General features: G+C 53.6%; 1 protein-coding gene across 1 annotated transcript in view; it reads right to left on the reverse strand.

Annotated features, from left to right (window-relative positions):
• Positions 1-961: 961 nt before the first annotated feature.
• The window catches only part of LOC144508750 (protein capicua homolog), a 229,349-nt gene continuing 213,218 nt past the window's right edge, over positions 962-17,092 (reverse strand). The window contains exons 2-3 of the mRNA XM_078237060.1: positions 1,244-4,099; positions 962-1,080 (exon numbers count right to left, since the gene is read on the reverse strand). Coding sequence (XP_078093186.1) covers positions 962-1,080; positions 1,244-4,073 — 2,949 coding nt within the window. The 5' untranslated portion in view covers positions 4,074-4,099. The remainder of the gene's footprint in view (positions 1,081-1,243; positions 4,100-17,092) is intronic.

Genomic DNA, 17,092 nt, shown 5'->3' on the forward strand with positions numbered 1-17,092 from the left:
GAAAGCCTTCTGAAAGTCTAAATAAACCACATCCATTGGTTTTCCTCGGACAACTCTACTATCTAGCCTCAAAGAATTCCAAAAGATTTGTCAAGCATGATTTCCCTTTTGTAAATCCACACTGACTTTGTCTGATTATACCACTGCCTTCCAAATGCTGAGCTATGAAATCCTTAATAATGGACTCTCGCAACTTCCCCAGTACTGACGTTAGGCTCACTGGTCTAGCGTTCCTTGTTTTCTCTCTACCTCCTTTTTTGAGTAGTGTGCTTACATTAGCTACCCTCCAATCCGTCGGAACCAGTCCAGAGTCCAAAGAATTTTGGAAAATGACCACCAATTAATCTATCATTTCCAGGGCCCTTCCTCAAGTACTCTGGGATGAAGTTGATCAGTGCCTGGAGATTTGTCCACCTTCAATCCCATCAATTTCCCCAAAACCATTTCTCTACCAATGCTGATTCCCTTCAGCTCCTCACTAAAACATGTTTCTCTCAAAAGTTCAGGTACGTTATTCATGTTTTCTGAAACAAGGTACGAATTTAGTTCCTCAGCCACTTCTTTGATTCCCGTTTTGACTTCTCCCTTTTCTGACTGTAAGAGGCCTACATTCACAGGGCGGCACAGCGGCACTGCCGCCTCACAGCACAAGGGACCTGGGTTCAATTCCGGCTTGGGTCACTGTTTGTGCGGAGTCTGCATGTTCTCCCTGTGTCTGCGTGGTTTCCAGTTTTCTCCCACAGTCCGAAAGGCGTGCTGATTATGTTCCCTGCCAGCTTACTTTCATACTCTATTTTCCCCTTCTCAATCAGTCCCTTGGTCCTCCTTTGCTACCATTTTAAGTGGATACCAACTGTCTCGACCCTTGAAGCCCTCCCTTCGAACTCATTCCCGGGCCAATCCAGCGATTCTGATCTTTTCTCATGTGGAACTGCCTCCAATGCCTTCTGGAAGTCCTTACTTAAACATCCATAGAGATTGCCCTGTCCACCGCGTGAGTGGCCTGCTCGGAAAACCTGGCCTGGTTGGCGAGGCGCGGTGCCCCCTTCACAAAACTGCGCAAAGCTCTCAGTGTGATCACTTCATGAAAACATCAACATTTGCAGATTACACGTGACTTTCAATGCCCCCTCCCCCCACCCTCCCCCCACCCAGCACAAGGTGAACAGTCAATGAAAAGCGCCCTCCCCCATTGTCATTATATTTTACCCACAGGCAGAGAGAGAAGATGGAGTGTCAGTACCTGTTCCGGGTCGCGCCATGATGACCTCCTTCTTCGGAGCCGGGTGGTTGAACTCTCCAAGCTGCGAGGGGACGATGACGGGGAGCAGGGCGGCCGGCGAGGGGTGGAAGGCTACGGGCTGGATGGGCGGCTCCTGACGGGAAGGGGCCAAGCCGGCGGCCATGCCCAGCCCCCCGGCCGGCTGGCCGGGGGAGGGGGCACGGGCCATGCCCGAGATACGGTTGGCATTGATGGGCACAGGGGCCTGGAGCGGCGCCTTGCCGCTGGAGGCCGGGTGGCGGTGATGTTCCTTGACGCCCCCCACTTTGGCCGCCCGGGGGCTGCCCCCTCCCGCTACTCCGCCTCCTCCTCCTCCCATCCCACGGGCACCAACCTCCCCCCCGCCCAGCGGCCGCTCGGTGAAGCGGGCGGGCAGCAGCGGCACGTCAGGGTTGCGCACGATAACGGGCGAGTCGCGCTGGGCAGCGGGCACGCGCCGCACCGAGGGGCTGGCCGCCATGGGGTCAGAGGTCATGGCGGCAGGTGGAGTCAGTAGCAGGGGCGAGGGCTGGCGGGAGCGGGGAAAGGGCCCCGCTGGGGGGGAGACGGCCTGGAAGCCGGCAGATACGGAGGGGGTGGGGGTGTGGGGCACCGACTCCACCCCCGAGTCCACGCTGTCACTCTTGTGGTAGTCACCGGCCGTGGCCCCGGCGGCGGTGACAGAGGCAATGCTGCTGTGGGTCCAGTCGGCCTTGCCCCTGGTCTTGCCCGGGCTCATGGGCACAGTGAACGTCAGGCTGGTCTGGAAGGTGGGCTGGATGCCGGAGGAGTGGCGTTCCCGCTGCTGCTGCTGTTGGTGATGGTGCACCATCTCGGGCGTCAGGACGCCCAGCTTGGGCGTGCTGGCGTGCCGGTGGCGTGAGGATGAGGAGGAGGAGGAGCAGGACGCTCGCTGAATGACGGGCGAGGCGGTGATGGGGCTGAAGCTGGCCGGGCGGAAGCCGAAGAGGGGTGAGGGGGAGGGCGAGGGGGCGGGCGAGAAGGGCGACTGGTTGGAGACGGGCGAGAAGCCGGGCGTGCCCGAGCGCGAGCTACCCAGCGACACCAGCATGTTGGCCGCGTCGCACTCGTCCGAGTTGAAGCTGGAGAGGTCGGAGGCGGCCAGCAGGCGGGGGTGGGGGTCGGTGCGAGCGCTGCTGGCCTCACTGTCCCGGGACGTGTCATCCCAGTCGAACTCGGAGCTGCCCTCCCGGAGGCCGCTGGCCCGCCCGTCCGACGCCACCTCCAGCTCCTTGGTGCGCATGGAGAGGTGCCGCGAGCAGTAGCCGCGTCGCTGCGACTCCTTCATGCAGCCGTCGCGGGAGCAGAGCCGCCGCCACTGCTTGCCGTTGAACTTCTTGCGGATGCCGTTGGGCGTGCAGACCACGTCGCCCTTCTTGTACTTGTGCTGGGCAGCGGCAGCGGCCGCCGTGCCCGCAGGCGCCAGGGGGGTGCGGGAGCGGGAGCTGGGCGTCAGCCGGCTGTCCAGCGACACACTGCTGCTGGTGCTACCCCCACCCCCCCCACTGCCCTCCGGGGGGGGTCCCGCCACCGCCACCGGCTGGGGCTGGGGCGGCAGCTGGGGGGGCGGAGGGGCGGGCGAGGAAGGCAGGAGGCCAACGCCCCGCAGGCCCCCGCCCACCAGCCCCTCCTGCCGGCCCCCGCCCATGTTGAGGCTCAGCGTCAGCACCTCAGCATCCTCGGGCTGCCGGGGCGGAGGGGGAGGGCCAGCCAGAGGGTGACCCGGGGGCGTGGGGCTTCTCTCCGGCCGGGCGGCTGGCACTGCCACCTCCGGGTGCCAGGGTGCCCGTAGGAGCCGCAGGTCGTCGAGCGGCACCCAGGCCTCCTCCTCCGTCTGCTCCTCCACCTCCTGGTGCTGTCCAGCCCGGTCGAAGAGGACCCTGTAGGGGGTAGCTCCCTGCCCGATCTCGGCTAGCGTGCCGTCCCGGAAGGCCGGCTGGTGCGGGCTGGTGCGGGCACAGACCCGGGTGCCCGGGGCCAAGCTGGAGGGGGAGGGGGGCAGGTCCAGCAGCACGCTGAGCTCCCCCTCACCTCCCCAGGCCCCCTCGAAGTAGGTGACCATCCGGTCGCCGTCAAACTGCACGGCCAGGTCCCGGCAGTGGCGGCGGCAGTGCCTCAGAGTGCCGGGCCGGAAAGCACCACTGCGGCGCACCAGCACCCGCTGAGTGGCCAGGGCTTGGGCAGCCTGGGGGAGCCCCTCCGCCTCGTCCTCCTCGCAGTCGGCCGAGTGCTCGCTGGCCGTCTCGGTACCCGAGGAGCTGAGGCTGGGGCAGGGCCCGTCAGCTGGCCCGGGGGCCTCCTCGGGGGTGGCCTGGGATGGGCCACTCAGCCCCGAGCCCTCGCTGCTGTTGCTGCTGGAATCCTCCCGCCCCTCGGCCCCTGACAGCTCCTCCACTAGCTTCTTGCGGGGCGCCCGGGACTTGAAGGTGGCTGTCTTGCGGTTGGATGTCCCCTCGGCCTTGCCCCCCTCGCAGGCCGCCCTCCCCTCCTCCCGGGGCGGGCCGCCCACCTCGGCCTCTCTGACACGCCCCGACTGGCTCCTGCCCTCCACCTGGCCTCTGCCCTCCTTGGCGGGTGACCCCTGGCCCTTGCCCTGGCTGGGCCGCCCCTCCAGCTTGCTCTGGGCCCTCCTGGTTGTGGTGGTGGTGACAGTGGGCGCCCCCTGGGCCTGTTGGCCCGTGCTGGCCATCTCAGCTCCCAGCTCTCCATGCCTGCGCTTGAGGCCCCTCTGCCGGCCAGCGGGTGGGGACCTGCTGCTGCCCGTGGCGCTCGGCTTCCTGGCGGACTTCATTGTTCATTTTAGGTCAGGTGTGGAGCCTGCAGACAGGAACACAAGAAACAATCCAATCAGTCACCGAGCCGCCAGTCACTGAGTCACCCCGCTCGCCAGTCCCCCCGGCTCGCCAGCCCCCCCGCTCGCCAGCCCCCCCCCCACTCGCCAGCCCCCCCGGCTCGCCAGCCCCCCCGGCTCGCCAGCCCCCTGCTCGCCAGCACCCCCCCACTCGCCAGCCACCCCCCCGCTCGCCAGCCCCCTCCCGCTCACCAGCCCCCCCGCTCGCCAGCCCCCCCCCCAACTCGCCAGCCCCCCCGCTCGCCAGCCCCCCCCCCCCGCCAGCCCCCCCCCCCCACTCGCCAGCCCCCCCGGCTCGCCAGCCCCCTGCTCGCCAGCACCCCCCCACTCGCCAGCCACCCCCCCGCTCGCCAGCCCCCTCCCGCTCACCAGCCCCCCCGCTCGCCAGCCCCCCCCCGCTCGCCAGCCCCCCCCGCTCGCCAGCACCCCCGCTCGCCAGCCCCCTCCCGCTCACCAGCCCCCGCTGCGCACGCCACAAGCGCCCCTCCGTTCACCAGCCTCCCCACTCACCACCAGTCCCCTGCTTGCCAGTCATCTTGCTCACCAGCCCCCCCCCCCGGCTCGCCAATCTCCCCTGCTCGTCAGCCCCCCTCCCCCCCCACTTCATCAGCCCCCCTCCCCACCTCCCTTCCACTCACCAACCCGCCCCACTCACCACCAGCCCCCCAGCTCGCTAGTCCCCCGGCTCATCGGTCACCAAGCTGCCCCAGTCATCATTTAGCCCCTTCTCCACAGGAACAGGAGGAGGCCATTCAGCCCCTTCTCCAGCCTGTTACACAGGAACAGGAGGAGGCCACTCTGCCCCTTCTCCAGCCTGTTACACAGTTCTGGACTCCCCCACCATTGGGAACATTCTTTCTTATCGTGTCTAATCCTGGTGGAATTTTATAAGTTTCTATGTGATCACTCTTCTAAACTCCAATAAATACAAATCTAACTGAGTTAGTCTCTCCTCAGGTGACAGACCTGCCATCCCAGGAATCAAGCCTGGTGTGTAGATGAGGGGAGTGCAGTCGATGCAGCTTATATCGGTTTCAACTTGTAAAGAAGGTAAATGCAGGATAATTTGATAAAGTGGATTCAAAATTGACTCAGCTGCAGGAGACTAAGGGTGATGACAGAAAGCTGCTTTAGTGACTGGAAGCCAATGTCCAGTGGTGCACCACTGTACTGGGTCCCCTATGACATTGATGACTATGTGGAGGGGGGAGGGGCGGGGGGGGATTAGTAAATTTGCAGATGACACAAAGATTGGCCGGGTGGTTAAGGATGAGGCTCAATGTTTTGGGCTACAAGAAGATATTGATGGAATGGTCAAATGGACAGATAAGTGGCAGATGGAATTTATCCTGACAAGTGTGAGGTGATACACTTTGGACGGAGTAAGTATTCAATGAATTGTAGGTCACTCGGAAGTTCAGTGGAACAAAGGGACCTTGGCATGTTTGTCCACAGATCTCTGAAGGGGTATGTTAATAGGGTGCTGAAAAAGGCACATGGGACACTTGCCTTTATCAATCTAGGCATGGATTACAAAAGTAGGGCAGTCATATTGCAGTTGTACAGAACTTTAGTGAGGCCACAGCTGGAGTACTGTGTGCAGTTCTGGTCGCCACATTCTAGGAAGGATGTGATTACACTGGAGGGGGTGCAGAGCAGATTCACTAGGATGCTGCCTTGGGGATGGAACATTTAATTTATGAAGAGGTTGGAGAGACAGAGGGAGAAAAATAGGGATATCATAGAATCCCTACAGTGCCGGAGAAGGCCATTCGGCCCATCGAGTCTACACCGACCACAATGCCACCCAGGCCCTATTCCCGTAACCTCACATATTTACCCTGCTAATCCCCCTGACACTAAGGGGCAATTCAGCATGGCCAATCCACCTAACCTGCACATCTTTGGAGCGTGGGAGGAAACCGGAGCACCCAGAGGAAACCCACGCAGACACGGGGAGAACCTGTAGACTCCACACAGACAGTGACCCGAGGCCAGAATTGAATAGTGCTAACCACTGTGACACCCAATTGACAATGGTTTCATAGTCATCAGTAGATTCTTAATTCCAGATATGTTTTATTGAATTCAGTTTCAACTACCTGCTGTGACGGGATTCGAACCCGGGTCCCCAGAACATTAGCGGATGAATAATCTAGAGATAATACCACTAGGCCACTGCCTCCCCTTAATAGAGAGGTTGGAGAGATAGAGAGAGAAAAATAGGGAGAGAGAGAGCATGCAAGAGAGAGAGAAAATAGAGCATGAGAGAGAGAGAGTGTGAGAGAGAGAGAGACATAGAGAGACTGCTAGCCACTGAGCTCAGTGCAAACTTCAGCAATGCGCAGAAAGGGCAGAAATTGGTGACTGATAAAAGACGCAGTTCACCTTCTGGCAGTCACACACCACAACGATAATGGAGTTGTTGACTAAATCACAGCAATCAATCTCTATCAGTTAGTCTACAAGAGAGCCAGACATGAGGGGAGTAAAACCCCCAGTGGTGGAGAGGAATTGGAGGTTAAAAGCCACCTGCTCCTCCAAAGTCATGTTGCACTCAGCAGACAGTGTGTCTGAAGTGACTCGCACACAGTAACACAAAGTGTTATCTGAGAACAATCCATTGCAATTTCCATTTGAACGGATCGATCCTAACTGCTTGCACCATCTCCCGAGGGTGGCTGTTCCATAGATTGATCACTCACTCATTTCGACCGCTGTGGAAAAGGTGAAATAGCTCAACACAGCGGAGTCACTGTACAAATGGCAATTTTATCATCTCAGCTGCAGCACATGGAGAAACCCCGTGCTGTACCTGTCCTGGGAGTGTTTGATGGGGACAGTGTAGAGGGAGCTTTACTCTGTATCTAACCCCGTGCTGTACCTGTCCTGGGAGTGTTTGAAGGGGACAGTGTAGAGGGAGCTTTACTCTGTATCTAACCCCGTGCTGTACTTGTCCTGGGAGTGTTTGATGGGGACAGTGTAGAGGGAGCTTTACTCTGTATCTAAACCCCGTGCTGTACCTGTCCTGGGAGTGTTTGATGGGAGCAGTGTAGAGGGAGCTTTACTCTGTATCTAACCCTGTGCTGTACCTGTCCTGGGAATGTTTGATGGGGACAGTGTGGAGGGAGCTTTACTCCGTATCTAACCCCGTGCTGTACCTGTACTCTGCATCTAAACCTGTGCTGGAACTGTCCTGGGAGTGTTTGATGGGAGTCATGATGTGGAGATGTGTGGTTTTTGCTACCAAATAAACCTGTTGGACTTTAACCTGGTGTTGTTAAACTTCTTACAGTGTTTGATGGGGACAGTGTAGAGCGAGCATCACTCTGTATCTGCATCACCAGTGATGTAACCCAGTTTCATACAGTGGCAGACCTGTCCTCACCAGTACTGTACCCCAATGTTACACAGTGACAGTCCTGAACCTGCCACTAGCGTACCTCAGAATATTGCTGGGCCCCTAACAGAATTTTTATTTCCTCGTTGGCCACAGGTGAGGTCCCAGAGGATTGTCAATCTTGTCCCATTATTTAAGAAGGGTAGCAAAAATAACCCAGGCAATTATAGGCCAGTGAGCTTAACGTCAGTGATAATGAAACCGTTGGAGAGGATTCTTAGGGATAGTATCTGTACACATTTGGAACTGAATGGTCTTTGCAGCAGACAGCATGTTTTGTACAAGGGAGGTCATGTCTCACTAATCTGATTGAGGTTTCTGAGGAGGTGACAAAAATGATTGATGAGCGAAGGGCTGGGATGTTGTCTACATGGACTTGAGGAAAGCATTTGACAAGGTCCCTCATGGCAGGCTGGTGCAAAAGATTAAATCGCACGGGATCAGCGGTGAACTAGCTAGATGGATTCAGAACTGGTTTGGCCACAAAGACAGAGGGTAGCGGTGGAAGGGCGTTTTTCTGAATGGAGATCTGTAATTAGTGGTGTTACACAGAAACATAGAAGATAGGGGCAGGAGGAGGCCATTTGGCCCTTCAAGCCTGCTCCGCATTCATCACCATCATGGCTGATCATCCAACTCAATAGCCTGGTCCTGCTTTCTCCCCATAACCTTTGATCCCATTCACCCCAAGTGCTATATCCAGCTGCCTCTTGAATACATTCAATGTTTTGGCATCAACTACTTCCTGTGGTAATGAATTCCACAGGCTCACCACTCTTTGGGTGAAGAAATGTCTCCTCACCTCTGTCCTAAATGGTCTATCCTGAATCCTCAGACTGTGACCCCTGGTTCTGGACTCCCCCACCATCGGGAATATACTCCCTGCATCTACCCTGCCTAGTCCTGTTAGAATTTTATAAGTCTCTATGAGATCCCCCCTCATTGGTCTGGACTCCAGCGAAAACAATCCTAACCTAGTCAATCTCTCCTCATACATCAGTCCCGCCATCCCCGGAATCAGCCTGGTAAACCTTCGCTGCGCTCCCTCGAGAGCGAGAATATCCTTCCTCAGAAAAGGAGAGCAGAACTGCACACAATACTCTCGGTGTGGCCTCACCAAGGCCCTGTATAATTGGAACAACACATCCCTGCTCCTGTACTCGAAACCTCTCGCAATGTAGGCCAACATACCATTTGCCTTCTTTACCACCTGCTGCACCTGCATGCTTACCTTCAGTGACTGGTGCACAAGGCCACCCAGGTCCCGCTGCACACTCCCCTCTCCCAATTTACAGCCATTCAGGTAGTAATCTGCCTTCTTGTGTTTGCTTCCAAAGTGAATAACCTCACACTTATCCAAATTATATTGCATCTGCCATTGATTTGCCCATTCACCCAACCTGTCCAGATCATCTGCAGAGATCTGTGCTGGGATCTTCGTTGTTTGCAGTGTATATAAATGACTGGGAAGAAAACGTAGCTGGTCTTATTAGCAAGCTTGTGGATGATATTAAGATTGCTGGAGTTGCGGATAGTGATGAAGATTGTCAGAGAATACAACAGGATATCGATAGGCTGGAAAATTGGGTGGAGAAATGGCAGATGGAATTTAATCCGGACAAATGCGAGATGATGCATTTTGATAGATTTAGGTGGGGGATATAAAATAAATGGCAGAAGCATCAGGAGCATGGACACACAGAGATCTGGGAGTGCAGGTCCACAGATCCTTAAACGTGGCAGCACAGGTGAAAAAGGTGTTGAAGAAAGCATATGGCATGTTTGCCTTCATCGGCCGGGGCATCGAGCATAACAGTTGGCTGTTGTTACAGTTGTATAAAACGTTGCTAAGGCCACATTTGGAATACTGTGTCCAATTCTGGTCACCACGCTACCAGAAGGACGTGGAGAGAGTGCAAAAAACGTTTACCAGGATGTTGCCTGGTATGGAGGGTATTAGCTGTGATGATAGATTGAATAAACTGGGATTGTTCTCACTGGAGGCTGAGGGGGCGACCTGATAGAAGCTTATAAAATTATGTGGGGCATAGATAAGGTGAACAGTTGGAAGCTTTTTCCCAGAAATGACAATTACAAGTTCAAGGTAAGGGGGGAAAGGTTCAGTGGAGCTATGCAGGGGAGGTTTTTTTTACACAGAAGATGTAACTGCCAACTGAGGGGGTTGAGGGAGACATGTCAGTGACATTTAAGACTTATCTGGATCGAATGCCTAAAATGGAACATTTGTATCGAAGGCCAAGTAGCAGGGTTACCAAGGCAATAGGCTTTCAGGCATTTGAGTTATTTGAATTTCAAAGATCAATTTGAATTAGACACTTAGATACCAAGAATCTATTAAATTTAAATCCAATGGTTTTGGTAACTTAGGACTAATCCTATTGTGGAGGATATTGATATGTCATCACAGGTATAAAAGGAAGGGGCAGTGCGACAGAGGGCAGAGGAACTGCCACCTGCCACAGCTCATAGCTTTCAGCTTAAAGCCTCATCTAGCAAGAATCAACAGAGAAGGCCCATAATATTCGGGAGGACACAAAACCTGGTTGTAATTTACAGAGTGATTAAAATTCCATTTTTTGTTAATAAATGGGAATTGTATTAAACAGCATTCCAGAAGAATCATTTTTTATACAGTTTGTTAATTCAGTTCTATTCCGTTTAGTTAACTCGTTCACTGTTAGTGAGATAAATAAATTATTACTTGTTGACTTTATAGAGAGTGTCAGTTACTTATTTTGATGTAACTACGATAAGTTACTGAAGAACAGATCGTACCACTTCACACTCACTTCAACAGGTTTAGAGGCGAGGGTACTCCGCTTTGAGTGGTTAGGTTTAGTTCTCGGAAGGGGGTCCACTTCCGCTTCATAACAACAATGACACACTTGTCCCAAAAAATACTGTACCCCGGTGTTATACAGTGATAGGCCTGTCCCCACCAGTATCATACCTCAGTGTTATACAGTGACAGACCTGTTCCCATCAGTACTATACCCCAGTGTTATACAGTGACAGACCTGAACCTGCCAGTACTGTATCCCAGTGTTATAGTGACGGACCTGTCCCCACCAGTACTGTACCCCAGTGTTATACAGTGACAGACCTGTCCCCATCAGGACTGTACTCCAGTGATATGCAGTGACAGACCCATCCTCAACTCTTCTGTATCGCAGTATTATCCAATGACAGACCTGTACCACCAGTACTGTATCCCAGTGTTATACGGTAACAGACCCGTCCCCACCAGTACTGTACCTGTGTTATACAGTGACAGACCCGTCCCCACCAGTACTGTACCCCAGTGTTATACAGTGACAGACCTATACCCACCAGTGCTGCACCCCAGTGTTATACAGTGACAGACCCATCCCCTCCAGTACTGTACCTCAGTCTTACACAGTGATAGACCTGTCCCCACCAGTACTGTACCCCAGTATTATACAGTGACAGACCCATTCTGCCACCACTTACACAGTGATAGACCTGTCCCCACCAGTACTGTACCCCAGTGTTATACAGTGACAGACCCGTCCCCACCAGTACTGTACCCCAGTGTTATACAGTGACAGACCCGTCCCCACCACTGTACCCCAGTGTTATACAGTGACAGACCCATCCCCACAAGTACTGTATCCCAGTGGTATACAGTGACAGACCCATCCCCACCAGTACTGTTCCCCAGTGTTATACATAGAAATCATAGAAATCATAGAAACCCTACAGTGCAGAAGGAGGCCATTCGGCCCATCGAGTCCGCACCGACCACATTCCCACCCAGGCCCTACCCCCACATATTTACCCGCTAATCCCTCTAACCTATGCATCTCAGGACTCTAAGGGGCAATTTTTAACCTGGCCAATCAACCTAACCCGCATATCTTTGGACTGTGGGAGGAAACCAGAGCACCCGGAGGAAACCCACGCAGACACGAGGAGAACATGCAAACTCCACACAGACAGTGACCCGAGCCGGGAATCGAACCCGGGACCCTGGAGCTGTGAAGCAACAGTGCTGACCACTGTGCTACCGTGCCGCCCCAGTGACAGACAAGTCCCCACCAGTACTGTATCCCAGTGTTATACAGTGACAGACCCATCCCCACCAGTACTGTTCCCCAGTGTTATACAGTGACAGACAAGTCCCCACCAGTACTGCACCCCAGTGTTATACAGTGACAGACAAGTCCCCACCAGTACTGTACCCCAGTGTTATACAGTGACAGACAAGTCCCCACCAGTACTGTACCCCAGTGTTATACAGTGACAGACAAGTCCCCACCAGTACTGTACCCCAGTGTTATACAGTGACAGACAAGTCCCCACCAGTACTGTACCCCAGTGTTATACAGTGACAGACCCGTCCCCACCAGTACTGTACCCCAGTGTTATACAGTGACAGACAAGTCCCCACCAGTACTGTACCCCAGTGTTATACAGTGACAGACAAGTCCCCACCAGTACTGTACCCCATTGTCATACAATGACACACCCTTCCCCACCATTACTGTGCCCAACGTAAGACAGTGACAGACCCATCCCCATCAGTACTGTACCCCAGTGTTACACAGTGACAGACCTGTACCCGCCAGTGTGTATCCCAGTGTTATACAGTGACAGACCTGTACCCACTAGTGCTGTACCCCAGTGTTACACAGTGAGAGGCTTGTAGCCACTCGTCTGGAGCCCAGGTGATCTGGTTCTTGCAGAGAAGATGTTTCCCACCGTGGGGAGTTCCACCAGCTCTCGTGCGGGACTCTCTCTGTTTCTGCAGTCGTTTCACACTCAGGAGAGCACGTTCTGGTGGAGCCGTGGGCATTCCGGGTGCTGCAGGGTTGTGATACTAGAACATTCTCCTCAGCGGATTGAAGGAGCACTCTGTGAGGGCATTCGCATTTCCGGGGTACCCCACGGCAGGGCCAGGAAGAACTTATCTTTCTATCGCCCTGTTTCAGCAACAGAACATCATATTGTTCCTCACGGGAATATTATATTCTGGCTCAGATTTCACTGTGATGTGAGGTCACAGAATCAAAAGCTTCACCAAACTTGCAGCACGGTGGCACAGTGGTTAGCACTGCTACCTCACAGCACCAGGGACTCGGGTTCGATTCCGGCCTCAGGCGACTGACAGTGTGGAGTCTGCATATTCCCCCCGCGTCTCTGTGGGTTTCCTCCGGGTGCTCTGGTTTCCTCCCACAGTCCATATGTAGGTTAGGTGGACTGACCATGTTAAATTGCCCCTTAGGATTCAATGGTGTGTAGGCGAGGGGGATTATTGTGGTAAATACATGGGATAACGGGGCTCGGGCCGAACAGGGATAGATGCTCTGTCGGAGGGTCGGTGTAGACTAGATGGGCGGAATGCCCTCCTTCTGCACCGAAGAGATTCTATGGTTCTACACTGGTAGGGTTTGAGGAGTTCTAATGGAAGGAATGGGAGTTGAGAGTAGGAGAGGGGTGGGGGGGGTGGTATTCCAGAGATCGGACCCTCGCTCAGCAGCTGAAAGCTTGGCCGCAATTGGACACATGAGAGGCCAGCATTAGAAGGTCATAACATCACTGAAGGTTGTCAGGGCTGGAGCAGGTTACAGAGATAGGGAGGGTTGTAGGGGCTGGAGGAGGTTACAGAGATAGGGAGGGTTGTAGAGGCTGGGGGAGGTTACAGAGATAGGGAGGGTTGTAGAGGCTGGGGGAGGTTACAGAGATAGGGAGGGTTGTAGGGGCTGGGGGAGGTTACAGAGATAGAAAAGGTTGTATGGGCTGTTGGAGGTTACAGAGATAGGGAAGGTTGTAGGGGCTGGAGAAGGTTACAGAGATAGGGAGGGTTGTAGGGGCTGGAGGAGGCTACAGAGATGGGGAGGGTTGTAGGGGCTGGAGGAGGCTACAGAGATGGGGAGGGTTGTAGGGACTGGAGGAGGTGACAGAGATAGGGAGGGTTGTGGGGTTGTGGAAGGTTACAGAAATAGGGAGGGTTTTAGGGGCTGTTATAGGTTAGAGAGATAGGGAAGGTTGTATGGGCTGGAGGAGGTTACAGAGATAGGGAAGGTTGTAGGGGCTGGAGGTGGTTACAGAGACAGGGAGGGTGTCAGGGCCGGTGGAGGTTACAGAGATAGGGAGAATTGTAGGAGCAGGAGGTGGTTACAGAATGAGGGAAGGTTGTAGGGGCTGAAGAAGGTTACAGAGAAATTGAGCGGTGGAGGGGCTGGAGGGGGTTACAGAGATAGGGAAGGGTGTGTCAGTTTGCCCCTATAGCATGCGTCGGTTTGCCCCTACAGAAAGTGCCAGTTTGCACCTATAGTACGTGTCAGTTTGCCCTTATAGCACGTGTCAGTTTGCCCCTATAGCATGTGTCATATTGCCCCTATAGTACGTGTCAGTTTTCCCCTGGAATACGTGTCAGTTTGCCCAGATAGTACGTGTCAGTTCTCCCCTGGAGTACGTGTCAGTTTGCCCTTATAGCACGTGTCAGTTTGCCCCTATAGTACGTGTCCGTTTGCCCCTATAGTACGTGTCCGTTTGCCCCTATAGTACATATCAGTTTGCCTCTATAGTCCGTGTCAGTTTGCCTCTTTAATACGTGTCAGTTTGCCCCTATAGTACGTGTGAGTTTGCCCCTACAGTACGTGTCCGTTTGCCCCTATAGTACGTCTCAGTTTGTCCATTTAGTACGTGTCAGTTTGCCTCTTTAGTACGTGTCAGTTTGCCCCTATAGTACCTGTCAGTTTGCCCCTATAGTACCTGTCAGTTTGCCCCTACAGTACGTGTCCGTTTGCCCCTATAGTACGTCTCAGTTTGTCCATTTAGTACGTGTCAGTTTGCCTCTTTAGTACGTGTCAGTTTGCCCCTATAGTACCTGTCAGTTTGCCCCAAAAGTACGTGTCAGTTTGCCCCTGTACTATGTGTCAGTTTGTCCCTAGAGTACGTGTCAGTTTGCCCCTATAGTACGTGTCAGTTTGCCCCTATAGTACGTGTCAGTTTGCCCCTACAGGACGTGTCAGTTTGCCCCTATAGTACGTGTCAGTTTGCCCCTATAGTACCTGTCAGTTTGCCCCTATAGTGCCGGTCAGTTTGCCCGTATAGTACGTGTCAGTTTGCCCCTATAGTACGTGTCAGTTTGCCCCTATAGTACGTGTCAGTTTGCCCCTATAGTACGTGTCAGTTTGCCCCTATAGTACGTGTCAGTTTGCACCTATAGTACCTGTCAGTTTGCCCCTGTAGTACGTTTCAGTTTCCCCCTATAGTACGTGTCAGTTTGCCCCTATTGCACGTGTCAGTTTGCCCCTGTAGTACGTTTCAGTTTGCCCCTGTAGTACGTGTCAGTTTGCCCCTGTAGTACGTGTCAGTTGCCCCTGTTGTATGTGTCAGTTTCCCCCTATAGTACGTGTCAGTTTGCCCCGATAGTACGTGTCAGTTTGCCCCTATAGTACGTGTCAGTTTGCCCCGATAGGACGTGTCAGTTTGCCCCTGCAGTACGTGTCAGTTTGCCCCTGTAGTACGTGTCAGTTTGCCCCTGTAATACGTGTCAGTTTCCCCCTATAGTACGTGTCAGTTTGCCCCTATAGGACGTGTCAGTTTGCCCCTATAGTACGTGTCAGTTTTCCCCTATCGTACGTGTCAGTTTTCCCCAATAGCACGTGTCAGTTTGTCCCTATAGTACCTGTCAGTTTGCTCCTATACTACGTGTCAATTAACCCCTGTAGTCCGTGTCGGTTTACCCCTATAGTACGTGTCAGTTTGACCGTGTAGTACGTGTCAGTATGTCCCTGTAGTACGTGTCAGTTTGCTCCTATAGTACGTGTCAGTTTGCCCCATAGTACGTGTCAGTTTGCCCCTATAGTACGTGTCAGTTTGCCCCGATAGTACGTGTCAGTTTGCCCCAATAGTACGTGTCAGTTTGCCCCTATAGTACGTGTCAGTTTGCCCCTATGGTACGTGTCAGTTTGCCCCTATGGTACGTGTCAGTTTGCCCCTATAGTACGTGTCAGTTTGCCCCTATGGTACGTGTCAGTTTGCCCCTATAGTATGTGTCAGTTTGCCCCAATAGTACGTGACAGTTTGCCCCAATAGTACATGTCAGTTTGCCCCAATAGTACGTGACAGTTTGCCCCGACAGGACGTGTCAGTTTGCCCCTATAGCACGTGACAGTTTGCCCAAATAGTACGTGTCAGTTTGCCCATATAGTACGTGTCAGTTTGCCCCTACAGTACGTGTCAGTTTCCCCAATAGTACGTGACAGTTTGCCCCTATAGTACGTGTCAGTTTGCCCCTATAGTACGTGTCAGTTTGCCCCTATAGTACGTGTCAGTTTGCCCCTATAGTACGTGTCAGTTTGCCCCTATAGTACGTGTCAGTTTGCCCCTATAGTACGTGTCAGTTTGCCCCTATAGTACGTGTCAGTTTGTCCCTATAGTACGTGTCAGTTTGCCCCTATAGTACGTGTCAGTTTGCCCCTACAGTACGTGTCAGTTTGCCTCTATAGTACGTGTCAGTTTGCCTCTTTAGTACGTGTCAGTTTGCCCCTATAGTACGTGTCAGTTTGCACCTATAGTACGTGTCAGTTTGCCCCTTTAGTACGGGTCAGTTTGCCTCTTTAGTACGTGTCAGTTTGCACCTATAGTACGTGTCAGTTTGCCCCTATAGTACCTGTCAGTTTGCCCCTATAGTACCTGTCGGTTTGCCCCTATAGTACGTGTCAGTTTGCCCCTATAGTACGTGTCAGTTTGCCCCTATAGTACCTGTCAGTTTGCCCCTATAGTATGTGCCAGTTTGCACCCATAGTACGTGTCAGTTTGCCCCTATCGTACCTGTCAGTTTGCCCCTATAGCACCTGTCAGTTTGCCCCTATAGTACCTGTAAGTTTGCCCCTATAGTACGTGTCAGTTTGCCCCTTTAGTAGGTGTCAGTTTGCCCCTACGGGACGTGTCAGTTTGCCCCAATAGTACGTGACAGTTTGCCCCAATAGTACGTGACAGTTTGCCCCTACAGGACGTGACAGTTTGCCCCAATAGTACATGTCAGTTTGCCCCAATAGTACGTGACAGTTTGCCCCTATAGTACGTGTCAGTTTGCCCCGATAAAACGTGTCAGTTTGCCCCTATAGTACCTGTCAGTTTGCCCTATAGTACGTGTCAGTTTGCCCCTATAGGACGTGTCAGTTTGCCCCTACAGGACGTGTCAGTTTGCCCCTACAGTATACGTCAGTGTGCCCCTATAGTATGTGTCAGGTTTTCCCCCATAGTACGTGTCGGTTTGCCCCTATAGCACGTGTCAGTTTGCCCCTATAGTACATGTGAGTTTGCCCCTATAGTACGTGTCAGTTTGCCCCTATAGTACGTGTCAGTTTGCCCCTATAGTACGTGTCAGTTTGCCCCTATAGTACGTGTCAGTTTGCCCCTATAGTACGTGTCAGTTTGCCCCTATAGTACGTGTCAGTTTACCCCTATAGTACGTGTCAGTTTGCCCCTATAGTACGTGTCAGTTTGCCCCTATAGTACGTGTCAGTTTGCCCCTATAGTACGTGTCAGTTTGCCCCTGCAG

The sequence above is a fragment of the Mustelus asterias genome, chromosome 20, assembly GCF_964213995.1.
Source record: "Mustelus asterias chromosome 20, sMusAst1.hap1.1, whole genome shotgun sequence".
NCBI classification, from domain to species: Eukaryota; Metazoa; Chordata; class Chondrichthyes; order Carcharhiniformes; family Triakidae; genus Mustelus; species Mustelus asterias.